General features: G+C 33.3%; 1 protein-coding gene across 1 annotated transcript; it reads right to left on the bottom strand.

Moving 5' to 3' along the window:
* Positions 1-7,921: 7,921 nt before the first annotated feature.
* On the bottom strand, positions 7,922-11,551 carry LOC108343926 (transmembrane ascorbate ferrireductase 2). The gene is made up of 4 exons (XM_017582376.2): positions 11,237-11,551; positions 10,936-10,984; positions 8,606-8,805; positions 7,922-8,335 (listed from the first exon to the last, which is right to left on the bottom strand). Exons 1-4 carry the CDS (start codon positions 11,381-11,383, stop codon positions 8,033-8,035), a joined length of 699 nt encoding a protein of 232 aa, XP_017437865.1. The 5' UTR covers positions 11,384-11,551; the 3' UTR covers positions 7,922-8,032.
* Between the last annotated feature and the right edge of the window lie 1,101 nt (positions 11,552-12,652).

Genomic DNA, 12,652 nt, shown 5'->3' with positions numbered 1-12,652 from the left:
AACACAGAGAGAAAAATGATCTGAATATTTCGAGATTGAATTTTTTCTGAAAAACAAAGACAGGCTACAATATATAGTCAATCCAAGCGACAGAAATAAAACTGAACGATCGTAAGCAGTAGAGGTCGAGCGTAGGCCGAGTACAGCACAACCAAGAAAAAAACGAACGTACATAACCGAACGCTCACAAGAGAACATTCGACTACAAACGACCAGAACAAACCGAACAGTTATCAACAAGAAACTGATCGGTCAAAAGTAACAGAAGAGTCTAACTAACACTCTGTATTCACATACCTCATTTACCTTTGTCATCTACAAAACACCCTCTCAACCACCCTCTTTCAATCTTCCTCTCCTAACTTCACAATTTCACCCTTCAAACAACCATTCTCATTCTTCCAAAATGGATTTCGAGGACCATGATTAATCTCAACTAGAGAAGTCTTGATACATGTATGATTAGGGTCAACTTAAGGTCTAAGCAGGTAAAGTCCTTACTTTATGTCCCTAAATAAAATTATGATACATTTTAATATAAATTATTTTATTAATAAATAAAAAAAACTTTATTACTACGCATGTCAAAACCGCTCGTATATATGATCACTTACCATTCAATCCCTGCGAAGTCAAAATGTCCACTCCACCACCCGTCATCAACTAAAATAGTGTTAGGGAATGTACAAAGAGTGTCTCAGTAACCATACTCTCAGAATCTTCGGCAACCACCGCAATAACTGGAAACACCATTCACATCTCTACATCTGTCGTAAGACAATGTGAGAATATACATCCAAATCAAACTCTAACATTTAAAGACAAATTCCTAATGTTAAAAAAACATCAAAATGTATTATTTTATTTTATAGAGAAACCAAAACATTAATCTTTTGAAAAATAATTGCTTCTTAATCATTTAAATGAACATGCAATGATTCAATTTAAAATAAGTGCAGGAGATCCCAATCTCTGAAGATGATAGTTTTTCTTAATAAAATCTAAAAAAAAAGATATTGGACACATTTGTTAATTTAGAAGTAAATACTTTGAATTATTAAAATAATTGAAGTATATGTTCGCATTTATCGTCACCTATTAATTTTACATTAATTTAGTAAAAAATATGAAAAATGATTCTTTTAGTATTAGTTTAAAGAGTGTCAATGTATATCACATACCCTTGTATTGTACATTGCAAATCATGCGAATCTTTTTTCCACTTTCATACTGTCAAACAACTACTATTTTTCAATGTAAGTGATTCTTCCTCCATCTCATATGTTTCATCCTCCATCTCCTAATTTACAATCTTATCCTTCATTTAATAATATATGAAAAAATACAATGATTAATATTTAATTAAATAAGTAATTTAATAAAAATTACAAATACAAAAACAAATAAAATTAAATTAAACAAAATAATATACATAATAAATAATATATAAAAAATTTAAAATTAAAAAAAACAATAAATTCAAAAATAATTAACAAACAAATCAAAACATCTGAACCATATTAAATATTATTTAACATAAATACATAACATAGAAATAAAATTACAAGAATATATAAATATAAAACATTAAAACAAAAGTATACCAAATATTAACAAAAATAAAACTAAAATATGTTAACATAATGAAAGAAAAAAAAAGAGTAAAACAAAACCTAAACTACATATCTAACTGCATAAAACTAAAATGAATAAAACAAACTTAAAGCGCATATCCAACTGCGGCTAACATACCCTATTATAATAAGGCCTGTAGTTGTTTTAACAGAAGCCCAAAGCATAAAAGCCCACGAGAAGAAATATCTCGTATAAGAAGCCACTTGCGTTAGAACATCAGTGAAGAAACATGAGGCTGGTCTGCGAGAGAGAGAAAGGACTGGGGCTCTCCATGGCAGCACTCAAACATGGCATATGGAAGGAAAAGAGGGGACCGATCGGAAGAGAGAGACTTCCAGAAGGTAAGAGAAAACTAAAACTGTTATTAATACTATGTACAAGTGTTTTCTACAATTACAACCGAAAGGGAAAAATCATAACCTTTAAATGGCTAGGGAAAAGGGGTACAAAACAAATTGATGTAATTGATTACTACTTCTGAGTAATAACAGATCTAACAAAACACGCATCAATATACTCCCCTTAAGCTGGATTGTGTATGTTCATCAATCCAAGCTTAGGAATAATGAACTGGAAACGTATGCGGTGAGGGAGCTTAGTGAAAACGTAGCGAGCTGTTCATTTGAACGAATAGGTAGGAGATGAAGAAGGTTGGCTTGAATCTTCTCGCAGACAACGTGACAGTCGAGCTCAATATGTTTAGTTCTTTCGTGAAAGCTTTGATTGTGAGCAATATGTCTGGCAGACTTATTGTCACAATAAAGTGTAGCAACGGTAGTGGTCTCAACATTGAGATCTTGTAAGATGTAAGAAATCCATTGAATTTCACATACTGTGGCAGCCAGGGCTCAATACTCTGCTTCGATAGAGGACTTGGAGACAGTATTTTGTTTCTTTGTCTTCCACGATATAAGAGAGGATCATAGGACGATGCAAAATCCAATGGTGGATCTTCTAGTATTAGTACAAGTTGCCCAGTCCGAGTCACTAAAAGCTTTTATCTGGATATGTGAATCAGCAATAAAGAAGACTTGTGATGGACTGGACTTAATGTATCTAAGCCTGTGCTGCAAAGCCCGATAATGATAATCAGTAGGAGAATGAACAAATTGACTAAGAAGATTAATAGAGAAGCATAGATCAGGTCTAGTATTAGTGAGATAAAGTAACTTCCCTATTAGTCTGCGATAGGAGCTAGGATTGGCCAAGTAATTCTCTATCTTATATAAGGAACTGGTGTCACTTAGAAAGGGGGTACTGCAGGGCTTGGATCCCAGCATCCATGTCTCTTCAAGAATGTCCAAAGCATATTTCCTCTGACATAGGTGTATCCCTTTTTTAGATTTGAAAACTTCAAAGCCTAAAAAATACTTCAACTCTCCTAGGCTTTTGATCCAGAAAGCATGATGAAGAAGAGCTTTTATATGGTCTATTTCTTTCATAGAATCTCCTGCTAAAATGATATCATCTACATACACAAGGAGAGCTCTGAAATTTGTGGATGTTTTCTTAATAAAAAGGGAAAGATCAGATTTAGATTGAGTGTAATCAACAGAAAGTAGAAAAGATGATAGCTTATCAAACCATTGTCTACTAGCCTGTTTAAGCCCATATAGAGACTTAGTTAACCTACAAACCTGACCTTTTGCATGAATGTTCAACCCTAGTGGTGGTTCCATATATACTTCTTCATTTAGGTCCCCATGTAGAAAGGCATTATCTACATCAAGTTGATGTAGATGCCAATTTTTTGAGGTAGCAATGGCCAGAATCATTCTGACAGTGGTTAGTTTAGCAACAGGTGAAAAGGTGTCTAAAAAATCTATACCTTCTTGTTGGGTATAACCCTTAGCAACCAAGCGAGCTTTGTACCTTTCTATGGTGCCATCAGCTCTATGCTTAATCTTGTAAACCCACCTACAGCCAATGGAGTTTTTTCCAGGAGGGAGTTGAGTTAAGTACCAAGTACCATTGTCCTGCAAAGCTTTGAGTTCTTTCTGCATAGATGTAACCCATTCATGATTTTCTTTGGCTTCATTATATGATTTAGGCTCATTAGTGGCAGATATGGCCAATGTGTACTTTAGGTGCTTCTCCTACAAAGAGTCATAACATAAAACATTGGAAATAGGATAGGAAATTTTGTAATTATTTTTAACATGTAGAGAATTGGTTGAGGAATGATTAACCTGGTGGATGTAATCATTTAGATATCCGAGGACCCTTTTAACTCTAGTGGGTCTTCTAGAACTGTGGTCTTCTCTATCATTAGTGTGATCAGTACCAGTGTTAATGGTGGTGTCTTCACTATTATAAGATCCCTGCTCAGTATTTCTATTCTCAGAAAAATTTTGAGTTCCATCACAGTTTTAAACATACCAAAAATCATTAGACAAAACACTTTCAATTTCTTTTTCAGCATAATTGGTCTCATTATTCTGTTGATCCTTGAAAGGGAAAATATTCTCATAGAAAATGGCATTCCTGCTTAAGAATATTTCTCTAGTATTAACATCAAGTATGATATATCATTTAACACCATTTTTATAACCAAAGAAAACACCTTTTCTAGCTTTAGAATCAAGTTTATGTCTATTGTGCTCTAAAGTGGAAGCAAATCATAGGCAGCCAAAGGTTTTTAAGTTCAAATAGGTGGGAGGAGTGTTATATATCAAATCATAAGGAGTCTTACCATTAACAACAGATGTGGGTAATCTATTTATCAAATAAATGGCATGAGATATAACATAGGACCAGTAGGCAGTAGAAATACTGGATTGAAAAAGGAGACTGCGAGTTTTATCTAATATGTGTTGGTGTTTACGTTCAACAATAGAATTATGTTGGGGAGTCTCTACACAACTCTTTTGGTGTTCAATACCATATGAATCATACATAGCAACATAGTTAAATTCAGGACCATTATCAGATATAATAGTTTTAACAGTTTTGTCAAACTGATTCTTAATTTTTAAAATAAAATTTTGTAGAAGTTCTCTAGTTTGGCCTTTATTGTTCATCAAAAAGGCCCAAGTATGCCTACTATAGTCATCAACTATGGTAAGAAAGTATTTATGCCCATGAATAGAAGGAATAGAAATAGGTCCCCATATATCATAGTGTATCAATTCAAAACAATTAGCAGAAACAATGGTGCTTTGGGAAAAAGGAAGTCTATGTTGTGACAATGGGAACATTGTTTCCCATAATTGGGATTTCTCCCTCTTCCTCTTCCTTGACCATGTGAGCTAGTGTCACGGCCTTGAGATTTCCAGTTGGGTTTGTTAGTGGTGCTAGCCAAAATTTTGAAAGAATCATTCTGATTGATAACTCCAAGATGTTGTCTTTCTTGTTGCATAACGAGAGAAAAGACCATGTTGATGTTGGGAAGGGAGCTCCATCAAAAGAATTTGAGTCCTAACATTATGATAGGTGTCATTTAAGCCTTTTAGGAAGCAAATAACGTGTTTAACCTCTCTGTATTTTAGAGAAACTCTAGACAAATCACAAGTACAGGAGATTTGGCATGTGCAACAGGGTATGGGATTCTAATTCTTCCCAAAGAATCTTCAAGTCATTGAAATATTGGCTGGCATTCCTTTCTCCCTACTTAATAGAATGAATATCTAATAAATCTGAAATCTTGAAGTAGTTTCCTTTAGAAAATCTTTCTTTAAGTTCTTCCCACAAATATTTAGCATTATCAACATAGATAACACTTTCTGCAATCTAAGGTGAAAGGTTCTTGATGATCCAGGACAAAACCATTGTATCACATCTCTCCCAAGCCTCAAATAAAGGGTTAGTTCTTGGTCGCTTTTTTATACTGCGATCAATGAATTTGATCTTGTTTTTGGAGAGAATTGCTCTTTTCAAATTTCTGCTCCATGATGAGTAGTTGGTCTCATTAAGAATTTGGGAAATGAGAGTAATACTTGGATTTTCTCAAAAATGAAGATAAAACGGGCTAGAGAGATTAGTGGTGGGATCTGGGTTGTCCATCATGCCAAGAATAGGTCAATAAAAACATTGCTCTTCTGATACCATATTATAATAAGGTCTGTAGTTGTTTTAACAAAGGCCCAAAGCATAAAAGCCCACGAGAAGAAATATCTCGTGTAAGAAGCCACTTGCGTCAGAACATCAATGAAGAAACACGAGGCTGGTCCGCGAGAGAGAGAAAGGACTAGAGCTCTCCATGGCAGCACTCAAACATGGCATCTGGAAGGAAAAGAGAGGGTCGATCGGAAGAGAGAGAGACTTCCATAAGGTAAGAGAAAACTAAAACTTTTATTAATATTGTGCAGAAGTGTTTTTTTTCAATTTCAACTGAAAGGGAAAAACCCTAACCTATTTAAAGGTTAGGGAAAAGGGAAAAGGGTACAAAACAAACTGATTTAACTGATTACTACTTCTGAGTAGTAACAGATCTAACAAAACACGCATCAATACACCCCGTACCTCCAACTGCGGCGACCAACAACCGCACTTTTAGGTGTGGCTCCCATCACCCGTAACTCTAACTGCGGCACCCCCTCACCTGCACCTCCAACTGTGGCGACCAACGACCACACTTCCAAGTGCGGCTTTGCGGCTCCCAGCACTCGCAACTCCGACTGCGACACCCCCTCATCCGCACTTCCAAGTGCGACGGGGCCTTAACCGCAGTTCCAACTACGGCTAAGGCTCATGCACGCACAAATGCAATAATAAGCTTGATTGAAATGTGTGAGAAGAAGAACTACCACTGCTGCTACAACTTAGCACGACACCAACAACACAAAGTTACCAAACCAAGGAGGAGGGGAGGAGGGAACAACCACTCAGCAGCTGAGAATGGTAAAAAATGAAGGAGGAGGGAAGAGCACCAGAAGAGAGGATAAAGAAAGACGTGTAGGCTTTTAGATATGAAATGCCGCAAAGAAGAGGAAGGAAGGAGAAAGGGGGTGTAGGGTTTTGCAAATCTGAGATGTGGCAAAGGAGGAAGGGTTGGTGCTTTTTATTATTCCATGGGGTTAGCTTCTTTTAAAATCAAAATATTCTCTGACATGACAAGAGTACACTTGGAAATATAAAAAACAAGGAAGTGAAAGCTGAACTTAGTGAGGTACAGAGAGAATCACTCAAACATTAAATAGTAATGATGTGACAAGCTGTTAAAATAAGTGGTAGTATTATTGTAAAGGATTTTTTCCTAAAACTTCTAGAAATAAATAATTCTTTTATAATTGAAAAAATATTAAGTTTTACAAATTAAACTTATGCATAAACTAAATTTAGTTTATAATTTTCTTTTTCTGTAAATACTTGTTTAACACTCGTAAATTAATTTTAGTTTTTGATTAATTTTAGTTTATGAAAAACATTTTCTTATAAACTCTTATTTAAAACTCGTCCAAACAAAGTAAATACTTGTTTAAAACTTGTAAATTAATTTTAGTTTATGAAAAACATTTTCTTATAAACTCTTATTTAAAACCCGTCCAAACATATACCAAATGACTCATTATTAACTTTTAGCTGTTTCACTGTGCATTTCCAATTATTTCATCTTATATCTTCAATTTTCAAAAATAATTTTACATTTTTTTATCGAATTTCAAAATTAGATAAAGAAAATAAAAAATCCTTCGTCAAATTTTGAAATTCACTAAAAAAAATAAAAAATTATTTATTGAATTTCAAAATTCGATAAAAAAAAGTATTAATCTAATTTTGATATCGGTTGAACCACAAAAAAATGGGATGTAGGAATTTTTGAATTGCAAAGGACAATTTCGAAATTTAAAAAAAAAAATTGGAGATGCAAAATGAAATAATTGAAGATGCAAGGATAAAACAATCTTAGTGTTTAATTGATAAAACAATCTTAGTGTTTAATTGGTAACGGGCTGCAATATCTTTGATTGACCAAACCATATGTGAGTGCTAAATCTTCCCTTCAATATTCCCCTTTGTAGAAATGGAGAAAAGGTTCAAAATTTAAATTAAAAGAAGAATTTTGAAATGATTGCTCTTATTTTTATCGTATAAATCATCCATAGTTTCTGGTCTGCATCAATCTTAACCATAAATCACCAATCCGAAAGATGTACCAAGACAATTATTTTAATTTAATCAATACTCTCAAGTTAAACCTTGAATATGAAGGAAGGGGTTATATAAAACATTCAGAAAGATAGTTTACCATCAATACTACAAAAAGGTTCTACGTTACTCAACATGATTATTTCTCGGCTAAGATATTACAGTCTCTTAACGAATGCTCATTTTAATAGAAGAACAATACACAAAGTAAATAAATAAAATTTAGAAATAAACCTGTATACACGTTCAATGAGTTTGATATATCCATGTCCATGTTCCTCAATTTTGGATTACATATATTACAATACGGTTACTCATTTCCCCGTATGACATCAGCTTTACCATAAACTGGAGTAATAAGTCCAAGAATAACAAAGCCACCTAAAATGACTATCAAAATGCCTAAAGAATTGATCAGAAGTGCTTCATTGGAATAGCGTGATATGATTTTGTTCACCTGAAGGAATGTAGCTTTTTCCAAAATACCAGTAGCAGTTGTGGCTATGGCCAAGGCATAGATATACATACCAAAGAAAACATGCCATGGCATTAAAGTTGCTCTTCTATTTCTTGACCCTCCAGGGTACCAAAATGTTGCAAACCCAGCAGCCCACTAATTAATATTTTAGCAAATAATTAGATTCAACCAAATGATAGAATCCAAGTTCGAAACAGGTTAAAAGTTTCTCTATAAACACTTACAAAAGATGGAAAAAAAAAAGGCTTTTCCAAAAAAACTAACTTTAACTATGCACATAAGCTAATTTTAGTTTATGGAAGAAGTTTATTTAATTGTTCTTTCTTATTTTTGTCTTAAATATAAGTACTAATGAGGTGTTTACCTAACAAGGTTTAGAACAGCTTGTAAGATGAAGTGTCATACCTGGATGAGGAACAGGAAAAAGCATGCAAGGCCTAACCATGAATGGAGGCTGTAGAAGTTGTCAATGCCCTTGTCAATGTGAAACTTCCAAGCAGCCCAGATACCGATCAAGCTCAAAATGAGAGCAGCAAACTGTAATGTGAGATGAACTGATTTTTTGAAGCTTTTAGTTCCAGATAGAGTCTTGTATGCAAGCATCCCTGCAAATTGCCATAGTGAATAAAAGAGGGATGTTCTAACATGAAAGTATTTATAAACAATCAAGGGGTGGTAAGAAGAAACATTGTATTGAATTTAAGACAACAAGTTCCTTGGGATGTGTTAGGTTCCTGGGTTTGGAACCTAACAAGAAAACACTCAAAAGATAGAAACAGAAATGAAAGAATGAGTTTTGCTATTATTCACCATAAACGAATCTCTTTACAAGGACTGGGTTTGGGAGCATAACCTCCCTCTAGAGAGCCTAACCTCCCTTCTCAGGATGACAAACCCTGTTAGACTACAATCAAAACAATCAACCCCCCACTACAATTGATTATTTGCTATTTATACAACCAATAACCCCGCTCTTCCTAACTGCTAAGGCAGTTAAGGCAGTTAGGCATTTAATGTTTTATTCCTTCACTCGTAAACTCTCCATCCCTAACAGGATGTTTCATTTTCATACAAGGTTAATACAAGCATGTTGAAGGTACTAACCAGCTCATGTTTGCTATCCTTTACAATCTACCAGAATATACCACCAAGATTTTAATTCTAATTTGGCCTTTGCTGTTTCATTTCGGGTCAGAGAAGGCTCTACTAGTTCAAAGGATTTAGATACCAAATGTAATCAAGACATATGACGGAAAAAATGTTTTATAGCACTCAGTAGCACCACAAGCATGTCAAATGATAGGGGATAACTAATCATCAGATAAACTGTGTAAACTAAGTGGAAAACACCATGTTCCTAGGACAACAATGATTGATATTAATCTACATTCAGATTAGGACAGAAATCATACATGGAGATAAAACAAACATCATTATTTGAACTTATTTATTGTGCTTGTTTTCTTTAGAGGATCGCAAACAATATCCTACAAAATGGAAACTTACATCTAATTGATAACAATTCATATAATTCAAAATATGGCAAAGTATCCGTATCGTCCTATCCAATGAATATCCTCCTTTTTGGCTTCTTTCAATTTTACTGACTAATATGTTTGGATCAAATACGTGAATAAGACTTCAATCACATATATAGTTCTATTTTTCCCTCTGTATCCTTAAACATATAGCAAACAGTAGGCAATTATATAGAACCAAGACCCCTAGATGCTTTTGTGACTTTGATAGGGGAGCATTGGAGAAATAAAATCTAACCCTAGATCTTGGATATGATCACAAGTATTGCTTTTGTAAATCATGATCGTCAACAGTGGACAGAAATGATAGAATTATATATTGATGAGAAATGGTCAACACTTACAAATATTGTGTATCCATCATGTAAGTATTTTTCAAAATTTATATTCACACTTAACATATCTAAGCAAAATATTATATCTTACACTTTTATAGTTTTTGCATCCTTGTATCAATGTCATATGGTACTCATGTTGTATCAAGTACTCAGGCTTCACAGAATGGAAACAAGAATAAAGATCATAGAATGCTTCACCTCCTACCCTAACATTGAGAAACATTGTGAATCAGCAACCTAACTAGTGTACCATGGTGCCAAAAGACTCCTTACTTTGCAACAGTTTACGACAGAGTGTTGTGCAAAACGTTATCCTTGAATTCTCCATACTATGACTCCAGTTTTAGCTATGTAAATTTTCTTTTTTCAAGCTGACTAATGTTTTCATATACCAAGTATTAATTTTTTTTCTTCCTAATTTTTCCTCAAATCAATTTCCCTCTCTTATTCAAAACAACGCATTTATTTTGAAAAAAAAAACGAGAATATTTCAGTAAAATTGTTTCAAAAAGGGGTATATTTATTATTCTCATTAACATGGGTGAGAAAACCTTAAACTGCAATCATTTGGAACAGAGGAAGTGTATGCAAAAGGACTGTTTCCATATTCGAGCCATGCTAATCAGCAATCATGAATAGCACCATATGTAAACGGACAAATGAGTTTCAGTAATCAATGGTTGCCTTGCACAAATACAGGGACACCCTAATTTGATTTTAATACAAAGATCTAATAACAACTCTCCAATGCAACTGAAATATGATCAGTGACCAGAAAAAGTTTCAGAGATACCAATATGCATAAAATGATGTACCAGTGAGATACATAAGAAAATTAAAAAAATATAAAAAAATTTACCTTCACCATTGATTAGAACAAGCCCAATCACCATCAACACAGGATGAACCTACATTGGAAAAACCAAGCCAAGACAACAAAGCTAAAAGAATTCAAACAAACATGGACCTAAAACAAAGTGATAAAAGAAAGTCAACAAGACAACACAATATTCAAGATCAAACACTGAAAACCATTCCACCCTTTTCAGTTTCTCGTTCAAAATCAAATTCCCCATAACAGAAAAACGAAAAGATTGAGCAAATCCCGCATACCCATCACCCGAAAATGAAAAGAGAAGGCCGTGAAGAGGGATAGTTACGTTAAAGATGAGATCTTTGTTGTCAGAGACGAGAGCGAGGCCACCCCGAAAATGGACGGCCCATGTGAGGAGAAGAACGGTGACGGCGACGCCGACCACCCTGACCACTGTGAAGATCGGAAAACTTACCACGGGGAGAGTCGCCATTGGGATCTTTGTAGAGAGAAATGGGAAGAGACACAAGAGGGAAGGAAATGAAAAGAAGGAAATGAAAAGAAGGAAATGAAAGAAATGTGAAAGGATATACAAAATGAAAATGGTGTAGCTTTGTACAGTGATATCAGTTTCTTCCTACACCAGAAGCAAACAACTTTGACATTCTAAATTAAAATTATGAATTTCATTTAGGTTTTAATTAGTAAGAATTTTCTGAACAATTTATCTTTTTAGTGATAATGAAAAGATAGTTTTATATAATAATTCATTTATATAGCAAATTGCTAAGATGTAATTATTATAAAAAAAGTCAATAAATATAATTTAATTTTGTAAAATATGTTTAGGGGCAATTACGGAATAGAAAGTTTTCGATTTAGTTTATAGTGTGTTAAAATAATACAAGCCGATACTTTGCGGAGTTTAATAACTATGAAATAATTTAATTTGGTGATTAATTAAAAAATTATTGTAAAAATCAACAAAGATGATTCGATTTTATGATAAATATTTTTGGCATATTAATGAATAACTTATTTTCTCTACTTTATGACAAATTTTGAAAATGTAAGATTCAATTAAATATTTGCATGACCCATGACTAATACTATAAGAAAATAGTTTAAATATGTTTTAATTTTTTTTTCTAAGAATTATGATTTACATTCTCAATCCCTTTAATACGTGTAATAAAATAAATAATTTAATACTATCTCAATAAACTAACGATGTTTTTTAAATTATTATTCGATAAGTAACGGTGTAATAAAGTTTCAAGTTTCAAATTTTAATACATGAAATGTTTTAGTGTTTACACAAAGCCATATTATGCAATATTCCAATCTTTTATAACATTTAATTATTATCGAATCGTTACACTTTCAATGTTATAAAATAAAGCAATCAACTCAACTAAAATTTATAAAATATTATTATAGATATCTAGATATGACTTATAATAATTTTGCATGTCTATGAAATATTACATTAAACTAAGAGTATAATAAGTCTTTACGAAAAGAAAGAAATTGAATTTGAATGTCCTACTTTAGTCTCAGCTTCATCTCTTTCTAGTACCTCCTTACTACATAATCATCCCTCTGAATTAAAGATGGGGTGATTATTGGAGTGTTAAAAACATTCTCCGATTTTAGAACTCCTACAACAATACAACACTAAGCACAACATAAGAATTTTTCCCATAAAATTTCTTTTACTACATACTTAAACTAAATACACATTCCCCATTACCATTCACAG

The sequence above is a fragment of the Vigna angularis genome, chromosome 8 (assembly GCF_016808095.1).
Source record: "Vigna angularis cultivar LongXiaoDou No.4 chromosome 8, ASM1680809v1, whole genome shotgun sequence".
Lineage (NCBI taxonomy): Eukaryota > Viridiplantae > Streptophyta > Magnoliopsida > Fabales > Fabaceae > Vigna > Vigna angularis.
Note: the sequence above shows the minus strand (reverse complement) of the source record. Positions and strands in the feature narration are given on the sequence as shown.